Source organism: Callorhinchus milii, unplaced genomic scaffold (genome assembly GCF_018977255.1).
Source record: "Callorhinchus milii isolate IMCB2004 unplaced genomic scaffold, IMCB_Cmil_1.0 Scaffold3, whole genome shotgun sequence".
Classification (NCBI taxonomy): Eukaryota; Metazoa; Chordata; class Chondrichthyes; order Chimaeriformes; family Callorhinchidae; genus Callorhinchus; species Callorhinchus milii.
In genome coordinates, this window is record NW_024704744.1 from 31414649 (window position 1) to 31439451 (window position 24803).

The 24803-nt window shown below is 40.0% G+C and overlaps 1 protein-coding gene across 1 annotated transcript in view; it reads right to left on the reverse strand.

Annotated features, from left to right (window-relative positions):
- Positions 1 to 4540: 4540 nt before the first annotated feature.
- The window catches only part of rspo3 (R-spondin 3), a 48000-nt gene continuing 27737 nt past the window's right edge, over positions 4541 to 24803 (reverse strand). Inside the window, exon 5 of the mRNA XM_007899262.2 lies at positions 4541 to 5400. Coding sequence (XP_007897453.2) covers positions 5192 to 5400 — 209 coding nt within the window. The 3' untranslated portion in view covers positions 4541 to 5191. The remainder of the gene's footprint in view (positions 5401 to 24803) is intronic.

Here is a 24803-nt window from a genome sequence, read left to right on the forward strand (position 1 = left end):
GGCTGTTTGTGGGTTATTGCTGTGCATAAATTGGCTTTCGGGTTTGCCCACAAATTACACAGTCAATCCACTTTACAGCACATTCTGTTTGCATACATCCACTTCACAGTAGAATCCAAATTACACTATATCCTATTTGTACATCCCGCTTTGAGACTTCTCGATGATGTGATAAGGCACTATATAAAATGCAAGAATTATATTATTATTCTTTTCTGTTCCTTTTCCTCTCTTTCCTTTCTTCCTTCCTTTCTCTTTCCCTTTCTCTCTCTTCCTTATTCTTTTTTCTCCAGTTCCAGTTGTCTCAGACCTGCTGATGTCACTATGTGGTGTCAGTAGCACAGTTTGATTTCTTCGCCAAGAGCTTTGTGATCTTCAGAAATAATTAGTATTCATAAAGAATTCTGAAAGCCTTACATTCATCTCCTATTAATAGGTCTTATTTTTTGTGCCCTAGTTATCAAGTCTGAGTGCTTTCATTCCTCCGTAAAGACCATATTAGTAGGAACATAAAATAAACTTATTTTCCTGATCTTTCTCTGCATCTGTCAAACATTGGATAAATATATAGCCGATGAGGTATGCAGTCTGTTACATTGATGAGAAACCTGTAATTTTCATTATAAATGGTCCTTCATTTTGTAAAAGGCTGGTTTATGGCATTGACTGTTTCCCTGTGCACATGCAGTATCCATTTACCATACAGTCTTTAATGAGGTCTTTAAAAATGATTACAAAGTTGCAGTACCCCTTTCCAACTGTTAGCTTCTGCTCAATATCATAAATTGAAAATCAACCAAGCAAAACCTTTTTGTGTACTTGGGTTGAATGAGGAGTAGAAATCTGGTTAAGTGGCGTTTAAATTAAAATAATCGCAAATAATTACGGTTATTTAAATAGGGGCAAGGCAAATGTTTAACTCTTTTATTATACAATATAGTGAATAATTGGTGCCTTGGTTCAAGAAAATAAATTGCATTTTACATTTTGTACAATGCAAAAGATTTGATCACTCAATTGCATTGCCAAGAATTGCACTGTAAGATTGTACATAATGATGAATATACTACTGTAATTTGCGGAATAAAGATATATGTTCAGCTTCAGTTAAAAAGTATTAAAAAGTGCACTATGGCATAATTCTAATTTGTGGTTTTACTTGAAACTTGTTATTTCTATATTTCTTTTCAAGCAACAACAACAACTTGGATTTAATAGCGCCCTCCATGCGGACGACGCATCAGAGCGCTTTACAGTAACGGATCCTGGGACCGAGCCAGAGGAAGGGGGAGAAAGGTGACCAAAGGCGCGGTCGAAAAGAAAGGTCTTCAGCAGAGACCTGAAAATGGGAGAGAGGAGGTCAGAGAGGTAGGGGAGTGCAGAGGAGTGCAGGGACTTGAATACCAGGGTGAGGATCTTGAAATCGATCCTCTCTGGGATAGGCAGCCAGTGCAGTCTGGCAAGGACTGGGGTGATCGGGGAGCGGAGTTTCGTGCGGGTGAGAATGCGGGCGGCAGAGTTTTGAATGATTTGGATTTTATGGAGGGTAGTGGATGGGAGACCAGCGAGGAGGGCGTTAGAGAAGCATCCATTTGTGCATGCGTCAGTCGATTTGGTTATGTTCCACCACATTCCAGGCCCCTTCTGATTGTAGTGGAAACCTGTACCTTGCACTGACATCATACCCTGCCTCCATAGGAGACCAATATTTTCAACCTTCTTGTACTATTAGTTAGACTAATTTGTGTCTGAAAACAAATTGTCCTAAAATAATGCTGAAAAGTACAAAATAGGACTTTGGTTGAACTGCAGAAAGCTCTAAATCTATGGGTGCTACCCTTTTTTCTGGAGAATTGAGATACATTGGCCAGTATAATAAATCCATGCCATGGGCTCTTTAATGTCCACCTGAAAAGATAGACGCGACCATAACAGAGTAAAAGATAGTTTAAGGTCTCATCCAAAGGATGGCAATTTCAACAGTTATGTTCTCAGGTGTGTTCTCCTGAAGGCCAACTCTAGCAGAGTGGCGTAGTGGCTGAAGGCCCTGATGATGGTGCAGCAGGATCATGGGATGTGCAGCTATTCTCTACCAGCTGAGCGAAGAGGCAGAGGAGTTGGGGTACAAACATTATTTTAACAAGTGCTGATGCACTGACTAATTAAAGTGGTTTGAACACTTCATTTCAGAAGGTGCCACTTTAAATTTATCATAAAAACGGTACAAAATGAAGGTACATGTCAATGCCTGGACTTACCTGTTTAAATAGTCAAATTTTAATTATTCTCTACAAGAGTTTTTAAGATAGATTTAAACAAGAAAGCAAAGTAAGAGGGAGAACAGAAAATATATTGAACCCCACAATTAAAACTGCTTAAAAAGATGAATGAAAATACATTAGTTGCAATTTGGAAACTAGACCAAAATAATACGAAAAGGAATCCATTTATAATAACTTGCATTTATATAGTTCACCCAGGGTTCGTGTCTCAGAATGCTTAACTGTGGTTGAGACTGATGCTGAGCTGGGCAGAGAGGGGTGGTGACTGTAGGTATGGTCGAAGAGGAAGGTCTTCAGGTGAGATCTGAAGACTGGCAAGGAGTGGGCAAGGCAGAGAGATTGTGGCAGAGAGTTCCAGAGTTTCAGCTAAAAGCACGGCCACCAATGATGAAGCAGAAGGGATGAGTGAGGTGCAGAAGGCTGGAGCCAGCTGAACGAAGGGAGTAGGTAGAGGAATGGGGTGTAACATTACATTAGTAAAGCAGATTAAACGAGTAACTAGACTTTAAAAGGGCATCATTGCCACTAAATGTTGTCGTGGAACCTTTAGTGATGTTTGCATACATAGGTCATAGTGATATCATTCATATCAGTTGACATGGCTGTGGAAAAGAAAAATTGATTTTAAAATCTACAATAACAACAATTTGCATGCCCCCTTCATGTGGGGCAATATCTCGGAGCGCTTAAGAGTGGCTTATCCTGACACCCAGCCAGGGGAAGGGAGGAGGTGACCATAGGCATGGTCGAAGAGAATGGTCTTCAGATTTTAAAATCTATTGCAATATTTCTGAAGGAAAAAACTGTAGAAGTCTTCTCTGCAGCAAGCATCTGTTTCATTTGAAATCCTTCCCCCTCCTACCCCATCCCAGATGAGACACAAGCCTTCCGGGACATGCTGTTCCTAGCTTTTCCAGGGATTGATTCTATCTGAAAATCTACAGATAGTGCAAAAGTGCCTCTACAATACAAACATATAGAGAGCCTCATATAAGTGTGCATTCTTGACCAAATACTAGTTTGTCTAACTGAGTTAGTATCATCCTTAGCTTTGAGGCACAAGTAAGTTCAAACATAATTTCAGGATCTGAGGTAATTGTCTGGGCTGGCACACCAGTGCAGCAGAGTGTGCTGTCTTCAAATGAAGAAATGTTAAAACTGATGTTCCGTCTCCCTGCTTTCCCGTGGTCAGTAAAGATCCTACAAAGTTGTTTGAAAAAGAAAGTTTCTCCCAGCATCCTGGCCCACAATCTTTCAGATTAACTGGTATCTATTCACATGGCTGTTTCTGGGCCCTTGTGATGTGCAAAATAACTGTTGGTTTGCCTACAAAAGATGCCTAAAGTGCATTTTACAGTAATTACTTGTGAACTGTTTTGAGACTTTTCACCATGATAAAGCGCAGTAAAAATATAAATTCCTTCTTCATGACTAGTAAAACAAAAGCCCACAAGCAAGAAAAAGGTTAAAACTAACTCACTTTTTGGTGAAGGGTCTCCTCAGTACTAAAGGGTTTACTTCAGGAGCAATTTCAAAACTGTTTTTTCCTTCAATGTTTTCTTAAATTTCTATTCAACGGTCTTAATTTTCAAAGTTTTTGACAATGTCACTGATAAATTCTTGACTTCCTACTGTTACTTTTTCTCCAAAATAAACAGTCTTGCTAACTTGTCGAATTTCCAAAATGACAGACTATGTTTGATTCTCAAGAGATTTTGATCGGAACGTGTCTTTATGTCTAAATGCATGGGATATGCCGCACATGGAAATGATGTAGACTGCAACATCGTCTCTCCTCTCCTCTCCAGTACATCTATCAAAATACGTGAAATCTGTGTAACTGAAATTAACTAAACTGGAGAAACGTGCAATCTGATCTGTTTCAGAAGAGAAGTTACTTGTACCACTGAACTCTGCTCCCTATGATTATTTGTCCTCAATTTGCAACATAGCTTTTCCAGAATTAAAAACTGATGCTTTACTGTTATTTTTAATAAAATAACAAACTGAAAGTGAAGAATCTGAGCCATACATTTCACTGGCAAGTAGACATATACTAACTGTTTTCACTGTAGTCTTTGCAACAAACCTTAAGGACCTTGGTATGGGTTTTGGTTTCATTCCACTCTTTCAAATGATTTCTGGAATTAATGCAAAAAGCTAAATAATTATAATGTAACAATAATTCTTGAATCATGTACTATAATGTTAAGGAAGATATTACAATATATCACAAACACATACTCGTGAGAAATTAGCACAGGAAATATATTTTTTATTTGAAATACAGGTGCTTTTAAGGAGTTTAGTGGCATCTGTTGACAAAAATCACACTAGTTTTTAGTGTGCGCACTGTTTCTTACAGAGGTCCATAAACAGAAACTTAAAAATGACACTTTAAAGAAAGGTAACAATTGGTCCTCCAGGTTTCAAATGACATTTATTACATTCCACTATATTACAAGGCAGCAGTCTGTTAATAATTAAAGAAAAAAAATCCTGTTGTCATTTTATATAGAAACCAGAACATGCACAAATGCATATTATATTTGATGAGGAATCTCCTGCGCAGAAGCTAAAGACTTCGCTTAACTGGAATACCTTTTCTCATAATTGGCTCTTTTTTTAACCCTTAAAGGGCTAGTCACGATATTTGTTGTGCTAACCATACGGAGTTCCCATTTATTCAGTAGGGCAAGGGTTAATTATGCATAATGTCATATAAACTTAGGTACATCTACATTTTCGGCTTCAGCTGAAGTCCTTGAAATGAATAGCAGTGTCCATGAAGGTCAGGAGTAAGATTTAGAAGTAGGAATCCAGCACTGGATCCATTATACAGTGCACCTCTATAGGTTAGCTTGTTAATACATAGCAGCATCAGAAATCTCAGCAACCAAGTGAGGCCTTTAGTGAACCGTGCTCACTGTTGTGGGTATCTGTTTCTTATTCTGCCTCTTTCGCTTCTTGTTTTCAGGTTTTTCTTTCTTTTCTCGTGCTTCCCTGTTGCCTCTATGTTCCTTGCCCCGACTGCTCTCTTTTGTTTGCTTGTCTTGTGAGTCTTCTTTATTGCCCTCTTTGTTTGATTTCTTTTTTCTCTTCTCTTTGTCCTTACTTCCTGAAATGAAAGGGTGCAGATTATGTACCAATTTACAGCCCAATTTAAAAGTTGAAAGCACGAGAGAACGTGGAACCAGATGCTATTATGCGATATAGCAATGTAATCCAGGACAATACTTTCAGATATGCTGAGGCAGTAGGACAAGAAGTTACAGGTTCACCCTTGTAAAAGACCATTTTAGGACAGCCACCAGGAAGCTTTTCTCTTTACAGAGGACAATCTACAACTGGAACTAGTTACCAGGAGAATGGTTGAGACCAAGATATTGAAATAAGCTACAAAACAGCTTGATCCAGTAATGGAAGAACAGTAGTGTAGATATTTTTGATGGTTGAGATTCAAACCTTGTGATGTTGCGAACAAGGCATTTTGGCCCACCCTCCTTATTCCTTCCACAAACGATCATTCTTATCACAGGCTCTAATTAACCCATTTCATCATCTGGGGACATTTCTACAAGGTGTGAAACCTTGCATCTTCAACTAGTCAAACCACATATCTAAGGTCCCAGTTTTTAGTCTGTGGCAATTTTATATCAATTTCAGAGATAGAACTAGAGTATTGGTTCAGATGAATGCTGCATATTCCATTTTCATTGGCAGTGATGAGTCGCAATTCAGGATACCCTGCACAGGAGCATGAACATTTCCTGAAGTGTTGACCAAACTTGCCCCCACCCCACACACACACCAGCATGTTGGTGACCGTGGAGGTTGCCCTACTATTGACTGCCCCTGGCCAGGTATCCTCTGATTGTGCTGTAATGTTCACAAGCTCCTGTGTCATCTATGTCTGTTATTACATAGAATTACATAGATTTATAGCACCAAAACAGGCCATTCAGGCCAACTGGTTGGTGCTGGTGTTTATACTCCAAATAACCTATCATAATTGCCCCTCACTAGCCTCCTTCCTACATACCTCTCAAGTCCCTTCTTCCTCATGTATGCAAAGTAATTGGTAGGTAGTGAGAAGTTTATTTTAAATCCTTCTCCTCCATCAATGAAAGACTATTAAAAATGCATTACTTGCTATTTATAATTGTAAAATACTGTTTGCAAACACACGTCAAATCATGCAGTGCAAAATAACTCCAATGAACAACTGACAAGTTGTTTTGAAAGGAAGTCTTTTAAAAAGAAGGATCATACATGACCCACATCTCGTGGACGAAAGAACCCAAATACCTCGATCATTAATCAGTAAAGCATAGAGCTCAGACACAGACATGCAGTTACTGTTCGACGTTTTCTCGTAATGATGATATTACATTTCACAGCTGCACTACAAGGAGGGAGGAGGATGTCAAACACAATAAAAGACCATCTTGAGGCCCTCGAGTGCATTTGTACATTTCTAAGTCATTGATGATAAAAAGAACCCAGAGATCATTGCACTTCTGACTTTTTGTATGTTGCAAACTATTTAGAGCAACACAGATAAAGAGGGGAGGGTTTTGGTCCATAGCCGATATGTCTTTGTCCTCCGGAGCAATCTTATCAACTGGGGAATGTGTGCTTCCTTGTTTTTTTTCGGTTTCCATTCAGACTGCTCAACCCAACCAGGAATCCTATTGCAGTCGTCGGAGAATAGCTTTGAACTCCTGTAACGCTTCTAAGCCATTTCCAAAACGCAAGACACAAAATTTACTTACAGAATCTGTGGCTCTGCACCGAGCTTTTTGAAAATACCCATCTAAATCAAGTGATGAGTGAAGAGAGTTTGCTCTTGGGTTAAGACACAGCAGAATAAAATATTATCAGCACAAGTAATAATATTCTATTGCTTGTATTAAAGTTCTTTCTGATTGCTTGATTGAGATTTAGATTCTCTTCTCACCCAATTTTGTTCCTCCACTCATATTAGCAGTTTTGTTTTATGCTGGGATTTTAGCTCATTCTCTGGTCTGAATTTCCAAAGCATTACTTGAAGAGTTCTGCTACCTGGTGGGGAGAGACATCTCAAAGTGCTTCAAAGAGAGGACGGGGTGCCTGAGCTTAGGATGGGAGAACTAAGAAAGGTGGGGTACTGGTGGGATTAGGTGACCAGAAGTCCATCACCCAAAAATGTCTAAAAGTCTGGTTATTAGTCATTACACTTGGCAATAATTACTTGTAAAGTGCTTTTGAGATGTTTTGATACAAGAAGTGATAAAAATGCAGTACGTCATTGTGACAGTTATTCATCTATGATGGTAAGGTCAGATTCCATTGCGGGGTCTTCACAACCAAGTTTCATTCTGTCATCACTTGGCATCACATGCATTCACTTTCCAGGGAATCAGGAAGTGGGGAACCCAAGTGAGGTTTTCTCCTCCTTAGCCCAGGGTCAACTGAAATGTCCAACTGCTGAGATCAGCTATCTCACCACAGACTAGGGATTGAATCTGAGATATGTCTGATCAGTGTGGTTCAGTTCCACATCATGTGGAGGATTTATCCACTGAGTCAGTTGAAGACTCCAGAAATTAATTTTCCAATATAAGAGGCTGGGAAGGCACAACTAGCACTCAAACTGTAACTTGGATCAGGGGTTCAGCCATAAATAACTACGTCCATTTTTTTACTCATTTTAAAAAGATGGGAAGTGATTTCTTTCAACAGGCTTATGATTTTATGGTCATTTTAGAGGCTTGTCCTGGAGTCTTTTGTTTAACTTCTACCAGTGTATCACTGCTCCATCACGCTGGAATGTGGATCTTTTGTGTCTTCTTTTACTGTTACAAGCATTTTTTTACTCTGTAATACATGAAGTAGGTCAATCAGGTGTCTCTTGAGTATCCAAACCAAGCTGAGATATCCATGCATCCCACCTACACATGACAATTCCAGAGATGGATTGTTTGAATGGAATGCGCACTCTCTCCCTGGAGGGGTGCATCCTGCTTAGCTAATTCCAGAAAGTATTAGGTGTAGGTTGGAAAGAGCCAAGGCTTGGGGACTCTAGAATGTGCATTGGGGTACTGCTGGAGACATTAACTAGGATAACCTTGAAAAACATCCTGCTTTTCCATCTAATGGTGTCATCTAGGATCTAGGTTTAACAACTCAATAGGAAAAAGAAATATAGGAACATAGAAACAGGAGTACACCATTCAGCCCCTCAAGCAAGTTCCCCCATTCTATTAGATCATGGCTGTACCTCAACTCAATTTACCTGCCTTTTCCCACATCCCTTGATACCTTTACCTAAACAAAAAGGATCATGATCTGGACCACAATACTAATAAATACTTGCTCTAATTATATATAGAAATTTATGATGTCAAATGTCTCTCTGAATTCACTACAATAATTATTTTCAATTTTGTTTGAATTATAGAATGGCACAAAACAGAAACAGGCCACTTGTCCTATCAGATGTTTCTCTGCTGTTTCTCTCCACCCACACTTAATCTGATCTCATTCTCCTGTTCATATTCCTATATTGTGGAGTCCTGTAGCTCAGTTGTTGGAGCACTCACCCTGCAAGAGAGAGACCTGGGTTCAATTCCCGGCAGGGTGAAATGTTGAGCAAGTTTCCTTACTCCAGACACCTCTGTTTACCTAGCAGTAAGTAGGAACCCGGTTGTTAGTCGATTGGCAGATCGCTTTTCCAGGGGTAATAATCTCTTAACATTTAAAAAAAATTGGACACTTCAATCCACAACTGTTCTTTGGACTCTGCTGTGTGCAATTGGCTGCCGCATTTCGTCCACAAAATATACAATCAATTCACATTATAGTATATTCTCTAAAGCACTTTGAGGCACCTCTAAGACATAATCATGCACTATATCAAATAAAAGGATTATTATTATAATATTATTTAACATCTGTATGTATCTATGTTATAATAAAAATAATAATAATCCTTGCATTTGACAGAATATACTGGGAAGTGAATTGAATTTGTGGGTGAAATGCGTCAGCCAATTGCACACAATAAATAATACTTGCAACACAAACAGTTGTGGATTGAGTGACCAAATTATTATTTTTTTAAAAGGGATTATTAGGAACACATATATTGTGTTAAGCTGGAGAGACAATGTTTGAAGTTGAAGTTGTGGGGTGGAGATGTAATAAGGTAACCTTGCTTTAACCCGGCTTTTGCTGACAAGCAACAGATTCTTATCAGATCAAGTGATGTTATCTTGAGTATTCGGAACAAACTGCTGGAATACAATTTTGGAATAATGTTTTGTGTTGTTCTCAGAGAGCTTGCTCTTGCGGTTACTTTGAACTCAATATCCATGCCAAAATCCTGAATGTACTACAATCGCCTCCAGTATCTCTTGCCTCTTCTGATCCTCTCCTGCTACTTTTCCTCCCATTGAGCTCTCCTGTCACCTCATTTCATCTCTGCCGGGCTGACTGAGTTTTGATTTGACGATGTGTTTCTAGAAACACACTGCCAAAAGGTTGCAAGAGATTCTCAAGACAGTGCTTGACTGTAGATTGTCTCCACTTGAGATCGTACTATCAGAAATCATAGCATAGAAAGTGGCCAGTTGATTCTATTTCCTTTACTGTAGCAAGATAACTTCATTTCTATTCCCTGTTCTTTCCGCTTATTTATGGAGCAGGAAGCACTGGAATATGAAGCTACACATTGTTATGTAATATGGGTACAAGGGTTTCTTGTGGTACCCTATCATATGGTGCTATTTCCTCAGTTAAATAAGAGTTGGAAACGGAGGAATAATGTGTTTTTTCTGACTTGAGTACCTCAAAGGTGTTTGCTATAAAATACACTCAATACATTTTAGAGTAAATCCTGTGAAACGATTTGAGACACCCTCCCGACATCTATCCCGAATGCAAAGTTGTTTTTATTATTATAAACCCTGGTACTTCCTTTGAATGTTCAGAAACGATCTTTGGAGCTAAGGAGAACAAAGGCTGTGCTCCTTTCAACCATCTTGTCCATGACTTTATTTAATTTGGCCCACTCTCTCCTTACCCCTGTGATTCAGTTCATTCCATCATGTCAGCATGCCTTTCCCTTGCTCTGCACTTCTCGCCATGCATTCATGCGTGTGGCAACTGCTGCTTAAGTTTGGAGGGGCACTAGTTTTAGCACGTTCGTTGCCTGTGCCAAAAAACTTGGTCATGGTCTTCAGTACTTTGGCCACAAGCAACTTTGCAATGAGTCTTCTTCCTGCCTGAAGCCTCATGTAGTTAATTTGAATATTATTGGCATTGCCATTGTGAAAGCAAATAACACACATATGGATCTACAAAACCGAATTTAAAAAGCATGGTACGTTAAGGACTCATGTATCAATTCATGTTTGTGCATTTTTATGCATTGTGCAAAAAGTCAATCCACTTTACAATATATCCTGTGAAGTGCTTTGAAAAGTCTTGACCACATGCTTGACCAAGGTATATCAGTGTCTTGGGATGTCCTCCAGCCGGGAAAGGTGCTATATAAATGCAATTTGTTGCTGTTGCTATATCAAATACAAGGATTATTATTATTATTATAAAATACAGAATTTCAACCTGAAAACCAATACAGGTATAAGCAATATTATTTTAGACATTCACTATGCAGCTCAGAACAAATTTGCCCTAGAAAATCACTCTAATATTTGTAATTTAAGACCAGTTATTTTGATCTTGGTCAAATGTTCTGCGAAGAGTAATTCCAGAACATTGCAAAAATAAATCAAACAGAAAGTCGTACATGCAACCTGTTTAGGAGACATGGATTATATTTACATTTTTGGTCAGTTTGGATGAATGATCCACGTGTGCACATAATTAAAAACAGGATTGTGCTAGAGGCGGTTCTGATAACATCTCATTCAGATATGGAGTGTTCAGGTTTTTGGTTTCTTACTCATGAACAAATACCCAGTATCCGAGCCCTCCACCAGGTAGCGCACTCGCATCACTACTGTTATCGCTGCACCACAATCAGAGTACCAGTCTTTACTGCAGTGCTCAGTATGCACTGGATCAAACTCCTTTCATTTAAGTGTCTAGACAGCTACCAGGTCTTTACTATTATGAATAGATGGCTGTCAGCCCAGCCCTGCAGCCGCTTACTTCTGGTCCCACTCATGGGGCATTTGTTATCTTGATACAGTTAATCATCCCTCTACCTATTGCAAGATGAAAGTTATACAGTAGTTTTGATGAAGTTAAACCCACACATGTGAACGATTTTAATGGAAGAACATTTGGATTATTTTATGGTTTTATATTCATTTGAATTCATAAGAATTTAGAAGCAAAAATGAAACTGCTAAGGTTGCCGGCAACTCAAATAGCACTGATCACCTCAGTAAAGACCCTGCTTTGCTAACTGCACTGCATGGTCACGGCAGCAAGTTAATGATCTACAGATGATACATCTTTTACATTCAGAGTGGTATTCAGCAGTATTCAGACACTGTGATTTCAAAAGAGATTCCTGAATTAAGGGATCCGGAAGAATGTTACGCCAATTTGCAGAAGCTGCCTACAGTGCAATCTACATTCACTGTAAAGTTCCTACGGGCCATAGCTGTGTGTAAATTGGTTGTGCATTTGCCGACAAATACACAGAGGGAAAAAATAACAACTTGGCAAATGAACGCAACTGTTGACAATATTACATACAGAATCATGCTTTGCTTGTGTTTAACACCGAAAGCAACAAAAGAGAATTATAAAATATCCGAGTCTTATACTTATAGCATGGCTGAATCACCTAGATATGCTCAGATACTGAAATGAAGTCACAACAGTGAAGTTGCTGGAGAAGTTAGTAGATTATTGATTCGGGCTAGATCATGTAACATTTCAGTCATCATTTTAAAACATAAGAAAGTGTAATGAGAAAAAACAACTTGGTCCATCAAGCTTACTCTTTCTATAGGCTGTGGAAAACGTATTGACTGACAAGATTACAAGAGAGATTGAGATAAGAAAGCTCTTCAGGCTATTGGAGAATTCTAACATTAGATTTCATCCTTACAGAAACGTAACTTATTGTTCTCCCATTAGAGTATCAGGCATCGACCTGGCTTAGTTAGTAGCGCTGTAGCCTCTAAGTCAGAAGGCTATGGGTTTGAGCTCCCCATCGGGACTTGAACACAACATCCTAGGCAGATAAAATGGTGCTGGGAGAAATGTTGCATTGTCGGAAGTTCTGTCCTTTAAATTAAACTGAGGACACATCTGCCTGTTCCCGTGGACTTTAAAGATCCCATGGCATTCTTCAAAAAGAGATCGAGCTTCTCTCAGTGTCCTGGCCAACATTCTCCCAAATAAAGTTGGTCATTCACTTTATGGCTGTTTGTGGCACCGTTGCAAATTGGCTGTTGCATTCGTCTACAAGTACAATCATTTTACTATAAAATCCTGTGAAGTGCTTTGAAACGTTTTGACAAAATGATAAGGTTCTATATCAACTGGTTGGGTTATTATGATAACTAAAGAGAATGTTATTATTGACCTGTCCGAATGTGAAGAGCGCTATATAAATGCAAGTTGATGTGGTATTGCCATCATAGAAATATGACTGTGAGCAGAAGGTAATCTGTGACCTTGGTAGCAAAAGGTAAAGTATTTCATAAGGACCTACCAAGGAGGTAGAGCTGCTGTATTATTGGTCCGGGTGGACAAATAGCAGTTCAGAATCCTGAGGATTTGTGATCATTGTACAATTAGATTTTTGACTATTATTGAGGCTAATGTCAAAAACAATTATGGGAAGCCATTTCTAAAGGTAACAGAATTGGAGAACCAGAGATTGTATTTCAAAGAGTGGATAAAGTGTAGTCATTTTAGAAAAAGAGAAACGGAAAGAGCTGGACACAGAAGTTAGATCAGGAGTTGAGAAGGAATTTTACATTGGAGAAAGGATTAGGAGGCATGAACATTCATGTTCAGAATAAACATTGGCATGGACTAGTAGAAACAAGTAAAAACCTTTCCCAACATATAAAGAAAAAACGAGAGATGGGCTTTGAGATTCATATGAAGGGTAGTTGAGGTTAACTGAACAAAAGATTGGAAAATAAGTGACAAAAGGGAGACAAATTGCAGATGACAGCAAGAATAACTTAAAATTATTTCAAATATATAACCAGTAAAGCTGAGATAAGGAACAGGTAGGTCCACTAAAAAGTAAATTGGATAGAAGTGTTATATATAACCAAGATCTGCCAGATATACTGAATGGATTTTTACTTCAGTCATTCCAAAAGGAAGACTACAAACAAATATCAAATACAGTTAATGTGCCTAAGGAATCTGTAACATGTGTGGAAGATAGTAAAACATATGTTATGCATAAATTTGACAGATTAAATGTCTACAAGATACCCGGACCAGATGGGATTCATCCTAGAAACCTTAAGAAATTGAAGAAGGAAATTAGTGATGCTCTGGTAGACATTTTTAGGAGCTCCATATATACTGGAGTAATTCCGGAGGGCTGGAGGATAAAAAAATCAGATACCAACAATCAAAAAGGTCCAGTGTGCAGATGATCCTTGAGAGCATTATAAGACACACATTCAAAAGAGAGTTAATAGCATAAATAACAATTGGAATGATTTTAGAACTGATGCAGTTGAACCTTTGAACTGAGACACCATCTCTCTGTTCAAGTGGATTTTAAACATCCCAAGGCATTATTTGCTGTTAAATTTTTGTCAATTTAAATCAGAACATTGTAGGTTCAAGGCCCACGTTGGGATTTGAACTCACATCATCTAAGTTGACACTTCAATGCAGTGCTGGGTATGTGTATTGTTCGAGGTGCTTTCCTTCAGATGAAACATTAAACTGAGATCTGGTCTGCCTGGTGGTAAACATTAAAGATCCCATGGCACTACTCAAAAAGAGAAAGGAGTTTTTCTCCTGGTGTCCTGGCCAATACCCCCAAAATAAAATTGGTCATTTGTAAAATCACAAAACACCAAAAAATAAGGCTGCAATAGTTGCGTTTCACTGAGATATCAGTTCTTCTACAGCAGCTGGCTTCCAAACGAAAATAAATGGCTAACTTTAAATTATCAGATCACTGCTGCTGTCACTTTCTGTGTGCTGCCTATGTGCAATGCAGGAACTGATATTGGTGGCAACCTGATAAACCAGAATTTGTCTATGGTTTGTATGCATGAAGTCAAGATGGCCATCTGCCAAGGCATCAGGCCTCTGCCCATGCATAGATGAAGGAAATTAATCAGTGGTGGCCTAATAACCCAGAAGGCAGCCTTTTTTAACGCAGGAGTTGGCTGGCAAAGAGCAAGCAAATCTGTCAACAGCCTGCATGTACAATGTATTTAGGTCCATACCTCATTACCATTGTAAACAAACCAGTGCTATGAACAAAACACATTATAATAGAGCTGCACTGTATATACATCAGATTTAGAGGATAAAAAGTGATCATCGGGACAAAGGCACCATAAATGTTTCCACAACATTGGGACAAAGTGCCTCAGGACGCAAAGTGGATTTCCTGTTAGGAAAATAAACTAATTCTTCAATTTGATAGAGCACTTTTCACGTCATAAAGACAGCTCAAAGCACTTCACAGGATACACTGTAAAGTGTTGTAACTGTATTTTGTAGAAGAATACGAAAGCCAATTTGCGAACAGAAAGGAACTCCATGTGTGTCACAACAGTCATTAAATTTCAGGTCTGAAGCTATCTGGTGCTGGAGCTGAGATCTTGTGAGTCACTGTGATATACGTGAGACTGGTTCTCTGGAGGATAACGATTTTTGGTGATCATTGATGATACTTTAAAAGTATCTTGTCAAAGTGAAGCTGATGTCAAGAAAGAAAATCAAATACTGGAAAACATTTGGAGAGCAATGGAATGCAAGTCAGAACAAGAATTACTGGGGAAGCCAGATCTGGTATGTGGGGTGCAATCCTAGTTAGCACACCTCAGAGAAGAAAACACATACATTGGTGAGGGTTGAGCCAAGAGTCTGGAAGAAGTCTTAAGGGTTATATATAAAGAAAAAACACTGAGTTTCTGAATTTGTTTTCACTGGAGAAATGACTGAGGGGAGACAAGATACATTTACTTAGAATAATGAAAGCTAGAGATAAGGTTGATATAAGCAGCTATTTAATGTGTTTTGTCGGAAGAAGGAAAACTGAGGGGAGACATGATACAGGTATTTAGAATAATGAAAGTTGAAGATAAGGTTGATGTAAGCAGGCTTTTTATCTTGATCTGTAGACATAGAACTAGAAGAGATAAATGCAAAATTCATAAAGCTAGAGATATAATGAAGTAAGATTTTTTTCCCCACCTATTGGTAGATAAGTGGATCAGACTCTCTGAGTAAGTAGTTAATTCTGTTAAAAGTTAAATCAATTGACATCTTCAAAAAAGCTGAGTCAGTATGTGTTCAGAGTATTAAATGGCTGATAATTACTCTGTTTATGTACCATGATAGTTAGGGAAGGTGTATAGAAACCTTGCTGTAGGGGATCAAGGGGCAAGAAAGGGGATATGAAGAAAAGCACTGCAAAATGGTGATGCAAAAACTGTGGAGTGAAAAGGCTTGATCGGTCAAATTGCCCTGATTAAAAAAAAATCCTTCTAATCACTAGTCGATCATCAGACCATCATAGTACAGTCCTAAAATTGATTAGTATGATAAAGAATTAAGGCGAGCAATAAAACACTTTAAGTCAACTCTGCAGAATTCAGTGAAGCCTCATTGTACAATATTTGCAGATTATTAAGGAACTTACGTCTACATATTTTTTGGGGGAGAAAAGCACAAATAAATAAATGAAGAAAATATTTATTCTAAAGAAATCCTAGTTTTCTTCAAGGTAGATGAGTGGATCACACATTGAGGAAACTCTGGAGTGAAATGATTTCTCTAACCCTGTGTATTTATAATTTTTTTCACTTGTTCTGAAATGTGGAAGCCCCAATATACTCTCCATTGTGTGCAATGTATTACAGTACGATGGTGAGGGGGAAATGTGTTATACTATATGACAGATTAAATGTCTTTATCCTTTATCTTGCCTCCAACCTTTCTCTCAAAACTCTCCTCATCTATCGCCCCCCCAAAGCCCTTCCCCACCTTCATCCCCGACATCTCCACCCGCCTATCTTCCCTCTCCCTCTGCTCCGAACGTCCCCTCATCCTAGGTGACTTCAACCTTCACTTCATCTCTCCTGCTCTAACTCTGCTGACTTTTCCTCCCATCTCCTCCCTCAATCTTTCCCTCAACATCCACTCTGCCACCCACATCCGTGGTCACCCCCTCGACCTGATGATCACTCGGGGCCTCGCTATCTTGGACCTCACCATCATCAACAAAGTGTTCTCAGACCATCACTTTATCTCCCTGAACTCCTCAATCGTTCGCCCCACCACCACCCAACCCACCTCCATTTCCTATCACCGCTGGAAAAAAATCTCCCCCCCCTCCTCTCAGCTGTCTTGGCGTTATCTGAACTCCTTCCCCTCTGGGCTTCCTCCCGCAATGACCTATGCTCCTCGGTCACTTTTCTCCACAGCTCCCTCTCCTCCACTCTTTATTCCCTTGCTCCCCTCTCTTCCTGAACCATCTCCTATTCATGTAAGTCACCTTGGTACACCAGCCACCTCTGCTCCCTTAAAGCACAGATGCTTGCTGCTGAGCATACCTGGCTTAAATCAAACTTAATGGTCCATTAGATCTGGATCTGGCTGGACCTTATCAAATCCTACCGCTCCGCCCTCGCCTCCGCTAAATCGTCGTTCTACTCGAAGACAACCTTGGAGGCCAAGGACATCCCCAGGCTCCTCCACTCCATCACAAAACAGCTCCTCCGCCCACCCTCTCACCCTTGCCCATCCTCACCTCAAATGCCAACTGCGAGGCGATGCTGGACTTCCTCGAATCCAAAGTTGAGGGAATCCGTTCAGCTACCACCTCCCCATCTCCCCCTCCTACCCCAGTCCCTACCCATTCCTCCCTGCACACCTTCGAACTGTCTCTCCATCCTCTCTTATCACCACCATAACCCGCATGAAACCGACCACCTGATCCCTCGACCCCATCCCTAGCCCTCTCCTTACCTCCCAGCTCCACCTCTTTGCCCTTCTACTCACAGACATCATAAACCTCTTCCTGTCCACCGGTACTGTCCCCACTCCATTAAAAAACGCCATCATGACACCTATCCTTAAAAAAACTCTCTCTGGACCCATCTCTACTACCAAATTACCATCCCATCTCCAATCTTTCTTTCTTCTCCAAGGTGTTGGAACGAGTTGTTGCTTCCCAGCTTCGCTCCATCCTCTCCCACCACTCCCTTCATGAACCCCTCCAATCGGGTTTCCATGCTGCCAGCACAGAACCAGCCTGGTCAACGTGACAAATGACATTCTGTCCATCTGCGACCAGGGCTCCCTCTGCCTCCTCGTCCTCCTTGACCTCTTTGCTGCCTTTGACCCCGTCGATCACTGAATCTTCATCCACTGCCTTTCCTCTCACCTCAACCTTCACGGCTCTGTCCTTGACTGGTTCAGATCGTACCTCTCACACTGCCTCCACTTCATCTCCACAAACGGTTTCTCTTCTCGCCCCCACACCGTCTCGTGCGGTGTTCCTTGGTCCCCTCCTCTTCAATATCTACATGCTCCCTCTTGGTGACAGCATCCGCCGACATGGGGTCAACTACCACATGTATGCAGATGACACCCAACTGCCTCCAGCCTTGACTCCAGGACCACTGCTGTCCTGACAGAATGTCTGTCAGACATCAAGTCCTGGATGAGAGCTAACTTTCTTCAGTTGAACGTCAACAAGACCGAGGCTCTACTGATTGGCTTCCATCAGCACCTCCTCACCTCAGGCGCTGACAGTATCACCATCCATGTTTGCACACTCCACCTTGCTAAGCCAGTCTGGAACCTTGGCATCTTGTTTGATGCTCAACTATCCTTTCTACCCCACATCCGCGTCATGACCCGCTCTGCCTTCCCCCACCTCAACAACATTGCCTTGGTCCGCCACTGTCTCACACCACAGGCCGCCAAAACCCTCATATATGCTTTCGTTACATCAAGCTTTGACTATGCAAACTCATTGCTTATCAGCCTCCCCAATTCATCCCTCAATATAGGCTACAGATCATCCAGAACTCTTCAGCCCGCATCCTCTCCCGCACCAGCTCCGTGACCTTATCACCCCCATCCTCACCCTACTGCACTGTCTTCCCATCACACAGAGGATACAGTTCAAGATCCTGGTCCTCATCTTCAATGCCCTCCATGGTCTTGCCCCGTTCTATCTCTGCAACCTCTTAACCCTCTACCATTCTGCTTGCTCCCTCCGCTCAGTGGACTCCGGCCTGCTTCACATCCCCCACCTTACTTGCCCCACTATTGGTGGGCAGGCCTTCTGCCACTCTGCCCCCATCCTCTGGAACTCCATCCCGCAGTCCCTCTGCCTCGCACCCTTTCTTGCCACCTTCAAGACCCATCTCAAGACCCTCCTCTTCGACCATGCTTTCGATCTCCCTGCTTCTCCCTGCACTGCATCCTTCCCGACCCTGACTCCCAGCTTGGGTCTGAAACAAATTTTGTTGTTGTTGTTGTTGTTGTATATTAATATAAAGGAACTTTGGAGAAAACAATTTTCCATCAAAATTTGTTCTCTAAATTTTCTGATCTCTTCCTCTTCCCCTAAAGTCAGTGAAACCTTTTTTTTTAGCATTCAACATGGTTAAGGCTTTACGGACATTGAGCCCGCTATTGTGTTAAATGGCTATGAATCATGTGTGAGCTTTGGTAGAGATTGTTGGGAGAGTATTTGATGCGGATGCATCACATTCAAACTGGATTCTGTCCTCACTTGACATCCACTGACACATAGCTTCCAAGAGGAGCAAAAAAGCTTTCCAAGCCTGGGACCACTGAGATCAATTGTTGTGACCCAGGCTGTAAGAGCTAATTTAGCAGAGATTCAGACCTGTGACTTTCTAACCTGTTTGTGGAAGTGCTGAGATGAGCAGCGCCTTCATCCTCTTAACAATAAAGTGAGTGGCAGTTCCCAGTTGATACAATGTTTTATTCTGTTTTTTTTATTGAAGAGTGCCATAAACAATATACCTTATAGTCAACATTAACTCATAGTAAAAGTCTAATATATAGCTTGGCAGCGACTATTATTTATTTGAACTCAATATTACTAATAGAATACTGAACAGCTTTCACTTGACTTGAAAGATAAATAACTTAAATAAAACGGATGAATATTAATTTTCAAGCAGGCACCTGTGAATCCTCAACATTTGTACTGCTTATAATTTTATGAACACTGTACAGTTTCTAGACATTTCTTTATATAATATTCAGTAGGCCGCAGTCTTATTTCTGATGGAATAATCGTGAAAGTATTGATATCAAGGATATGATGCTGTACGCCTAGCTTAATATTAATTAGTAACCTCTTATCAACAGGATGAAGAGCATGACCCTCTCAGGAAAGACACAGTCACTACATTTTACAGTAAATCATGTGAAGCACTTTGGGAGATATGAAAAGCACTGTATCAAATGCAATAATTATTATTAATAATAATAAATAAAAGGTTTAGCTCTGTATTACACAAGCACAAAGAGAAATCTCAGCTCACAGTGGATGTGAGGGTGTCATGCAACACAGTGAATTGTTTCCACTTTCTCAGCACTGGTGTGAAATAGTTGCATTTGTTATCCAACGGGCCCATTCGATCTCTGTTGATGGCATTCATACGCTGATGTTAATCAGAGGATGCCTCAACGTGATCCTGTTAGATAAAATACATCTGTTCCATGTTCTTTTTTGTTTTGACTAAATAAGCTGTGAGTCACTGGCTCATTTAGAACATTCCTCTTCTCAGCACCTCTCCAATAGCAACCCAATTGAGATTGGGAACAAGAGTGGCACAGGGGAAGTGAACGCTACATTCCCAACTACCATGCTGGTGCCCCAGTGCCTGTATCACTGCTCTACCTGATAAGGAAATGAATCTGTACAAGGGAAAACAGTTTGACTTCTGATAAACTGTTTGATTTATTGAGTGCTATGTAAACAATGTACTTGTACTTTTTATTCATACTACTTAACTTTTAGCCTTTGAAAAAATAGCCTTTGAAATATATAGAGTATATTTGCATTATAACGAATAATATAGTCATAACACTAATCCTTACATTTGCTATAGTGCCTTTCACATTGGGAAGACATCCTAAAATGCTTTGCAGGAAATATGGAGATATAGGTAGTGTCTACTACCAATTTCAATTTCCATGTTGAATTATTAACGTGGGGGGTGGGAGACGGTCATGCTCTTCCTTTCCATTTCCCAGTTCCCCTATTGACTGTTTTCAGAGCTGAAAATACTTCCCTAATACTAAAAAAATCTTCAGCAACATAATATGGGAGTCCTGGTCATACAGCCCACTTACAAAGCTGTAGAATGGCAGCCCACTTACAAAGCTGTCAACTTTAAGATCCTCACTCTTGTGTTCAAATCCATTCACTCCCTGGCACCTCTCCGAGCTCCTCACTCCCCAATCCACCGCCTCCGCTCGACTGGCACCGGCCTCCTACTCGTCCCTCACACCCTCGGCCCCACCATCAAAGGTTGTGCTTTCAGCCACTACACTCCAAAACGCTAGAACACTCTCCCTCAGTCCCTCTGCCTTGTCCCCTCTCTACCCTCTTTCAAGTCCCGCCTGAAAACTTTCTTCTTCGGCCGTGCTTACGGTCACCTCCGCCCTCCCCCCGGTTCGGAGTCAGGCTCCACCACTGTTAAGTGCTCTGAGACTCTACCCTGCGTGGAGGGCGCAATGTAAATGCAAGTTGTTGTTGTTGAATGGAGAAGGCAGAGACCTGTGCAGTAGCTCATGAGCAGATGCCTAAAGTGCTTCTTTCTTTGACTCGCATCAATTTCTTCTCATTGAAAGGAGCTAGGTTGACAGTTACAAGAGAACAAGGGACACAGTGTCAAAAGGGACACTGAAGAGAGTTCAGATTTACCAGATTGTTAGGTCAGGGTATCAAGGGATTGGAGCAAAGATGGGTAAATGGAATTGAGATACAGATTAGCCATGATTTAATAGAATGACGGAATAGGCTTGAGGGGCTGAATGGCCTACTCATGTTCCTACGTTCCTATTTAATTTACTAAGGGATATTCTGGAGGTAGATTGTGTCAATAAATTGAAGACAAAATTACAGTGACCTTTACTGAATTCCACACCGCACCAAGTTAAAAATGAGGTGCACATCAGCTGACATCTATCACTGCATGATATAATGGCACTTCAGCGTCCTGTATCACCAATCTGTCCCAATGCAGCATTAAAGCTCAATCCTTTTTACAATCTGTGTTTGTTTTAAATGTCATTGCAATACGATTCTGTTGAGGAAATCCTGCTTTCCTGATGAATAAGGTAATATTCCAGATGACACTTTATCAAAATACAAACATCCTGTTATGTACAAGAGCCTTTTTCACAGACTGTTTATTGCATTCAAGTGCGCTGGACATGTTTTGAAAAGCTGCAGCAAATTTTTTTTTACTATTTTTGCACATGCTATTAAATCAATTCTGAAAGGAGCTGGGCGAACAGGTGACTGTCATGCAAGAATCATTGACATCTTTCTCTCTATTTTCTTTTCAAATAGTGACATTGAGATTACTAATGGCTACCTGACCAGTTAGACAGGACCTCGATTTAACATTTCATCCACCTTAGACTGTGTGAGCTCAAAATCCAGATTTTTAACTGAGAGTGAGAGTGCTACCAACTGAGCCAGGCTGACACCTGGCCAACTAAGTATTTTGGAGAAAGCAACCTTACACTTCTTGTGGGACACTACAGGCTAAAATGACTAACCGTAACCCTAAAATGTGGACTTTTTCCATAATGCAAATTTTGTATTACCAAACTGTAACTTACTTTTGACAGATTCTAATGTTCCTTTATCTTTGCATCACAAATTGGGGTATACCATTTATACAAATGCAATTATTTTGTTGCTTGCTGTTGGGATGAAAGTTATACGAAATATAGTATGTAATATATATATTATACAATATACAAGTTGGTACATGACATGTGCAAGCGACTGCCAGGATGGTGGAATGTAATGCCTAGCAAATTCTTATGTTCTTATGAGGGTAATACTGGCAAAGCAGACATTTATCGCCCACCCCCAGTTACCTTTGAGAAAGTGGCAATGGGCCTTCTCTTATACATGAGATAATTGGGTAATTTCAGTCTGAATCATTGAAAGTTCATGCCTACTTTGCCTAATTTTTGATTTCCTATTTCATTTTCTGAGTCATGTTTGTTCCTGCTGTTAATTTAAATAATAAAATAATGTAAACTTGTTGTCTTAATGGCTCAGGGGCCAATCATATTGGGGCTTTAACTAACTCTGATTATTAAAAATAGTGATCTTTTTGCTGTATGTTTAAACAAGGGTCCCTGATTGTATATCTGATCTGTGCTGAATGGTTGAGAAGGGGGTACTATAATTGGCTTCAGTGCCCTAAGATGGAGACGGGGAAAAATCTATCAGGCTTTCCACTATGAATGGTGGTTGCTTGTGGACATTAGTTGACAAGCTGTGGTCCTCCGTGGTCGAATGGGTTGCCAACATTCAGGGGGTAATTGTCAAGAAATTTACTGAACATAGCAGTGTGCACTTATAATGGAAAATATCCAATAAGCACACAGAGCCAAGGTCAATAGATTTATCCACAGGCCATGAATAACCCCATGAATCCTGCAGTGTCACACATGAAGAATGGCCACTTGGGCAAGGTACTAGAGAATTACCACCGGCTGTGGAACAGTACTCAGCGTGAGACATTGCCTTCAAGGGAGGAAAATTGTGGATGGAAAAAACAAAAAAGCATAAAGCTATAAGACTGAGGTTATCCAAAATACTTGGAAATTTCCCAAAGAGGAACTCTGCATGCTCAGAACTGAGTTTTAAATAGTACCCAAAGGTGCATGCATTTTGTACAACTAAACAGTACAAATACTTTAAACGTGTTTTGTGAGTTTGCTGTCCATTTTCTGTACATCACAACTACTAAAACAATAATAATCCTTGCACTTGATATAACACCTTATCATGTCAAAATAACTCTCATGTATAGAATTTTTGCAAAGTGTAGTGACTGTGTTTTTTTAGGCAATCTATCTTAGGATGTGTACAGTGTCTAGGACAGTCAGTCTATGCCACAACCCATTTTGAAGATAATTACTGTTCACATCTTCAAAGTCCCAGATTTATGCAAAGCAAACACCCTGTCCATCATTTACAGAAATCCTGCCACACTCTTAATCACAATCTCCATATCCTGCAGCAGTCCTTTTGCATCTCAATTTCATTCTCAGCTCATTATTCTTTGGACATCTGATAAATGTATCCACATTGGATTAATTATAGTCTGTGATTTGGGAATGGGAACGCAATACTTAGAACACATCCCCCTTAGTAATACCATTTGAGTATGCTCTACAGTGTTGTAAAGCTACTGCAGAGAGCACTGGCCCTTCAGCTCTAGATGCAGTGAGAAAGATGGCCTCCAATGCCACAATATCAACAGATCATACTAATAGCACAGTCGGTGTATAGTACATTGTATTGTAAACACTGTATGGAAGTTGCTCTTCTGGGATGTTAAATATTTTGTTCTTGTTGGTCCGTGCTTTCTTTGTTGCATTTGGAAAGGGTTATTGAATGACTGGAATTTTATAAATTTTATAAATATCACAAAAAACACGATTGAACTGTTTAATCTAGTACTAACTACTTATGTTCTTAATTCTTAATTCATTTAACTTATTGTGCTAGATTCTGAGACAACATTTTCTCAAGTTACACCATAAGCAACAGATAACAACAGAGATCATATCACAAGCCGCAAATTTGATTCCTAAATCTCACTGTGCTTTTGGCTGGTACGGAGTATAAAATATAAATGGCCTTCAATGAAATGAGTGCAGTTACAAATGGTATTTTACAAGAAGGAATTTCAGTAATGTTCATTTTAAATGCCACTGTGCTTTTCAGAGGTTTAATAATCTGCTGCTGTTACAATCTCGTTTAAAAAGACATTAATTTGTGAAATGATTCTGTGAGTTCTCCAGTGCATAACACTTTGCATTGGAAATACAATGATATTTTATTTCCCTCTTTCTGCAACACAGACATGTGAACAGAAATGTTAGCTCACTGCCCTGTTGGCTAAGTCCTCTTGTAACCATGGTCCTCATTGTTCTAACAGGTTGAGGCAAATAGTTATGAAGCGCAAGATCTTGATTTTTGCATGGTTTGTAAAAAGAAGCAAAGTAGTCATGCAACTGATACCTTTACAGATCTTGGATGTGCTTAGTGTGGTTAAAGACTCAAAGACACCCTGGAGGATTATG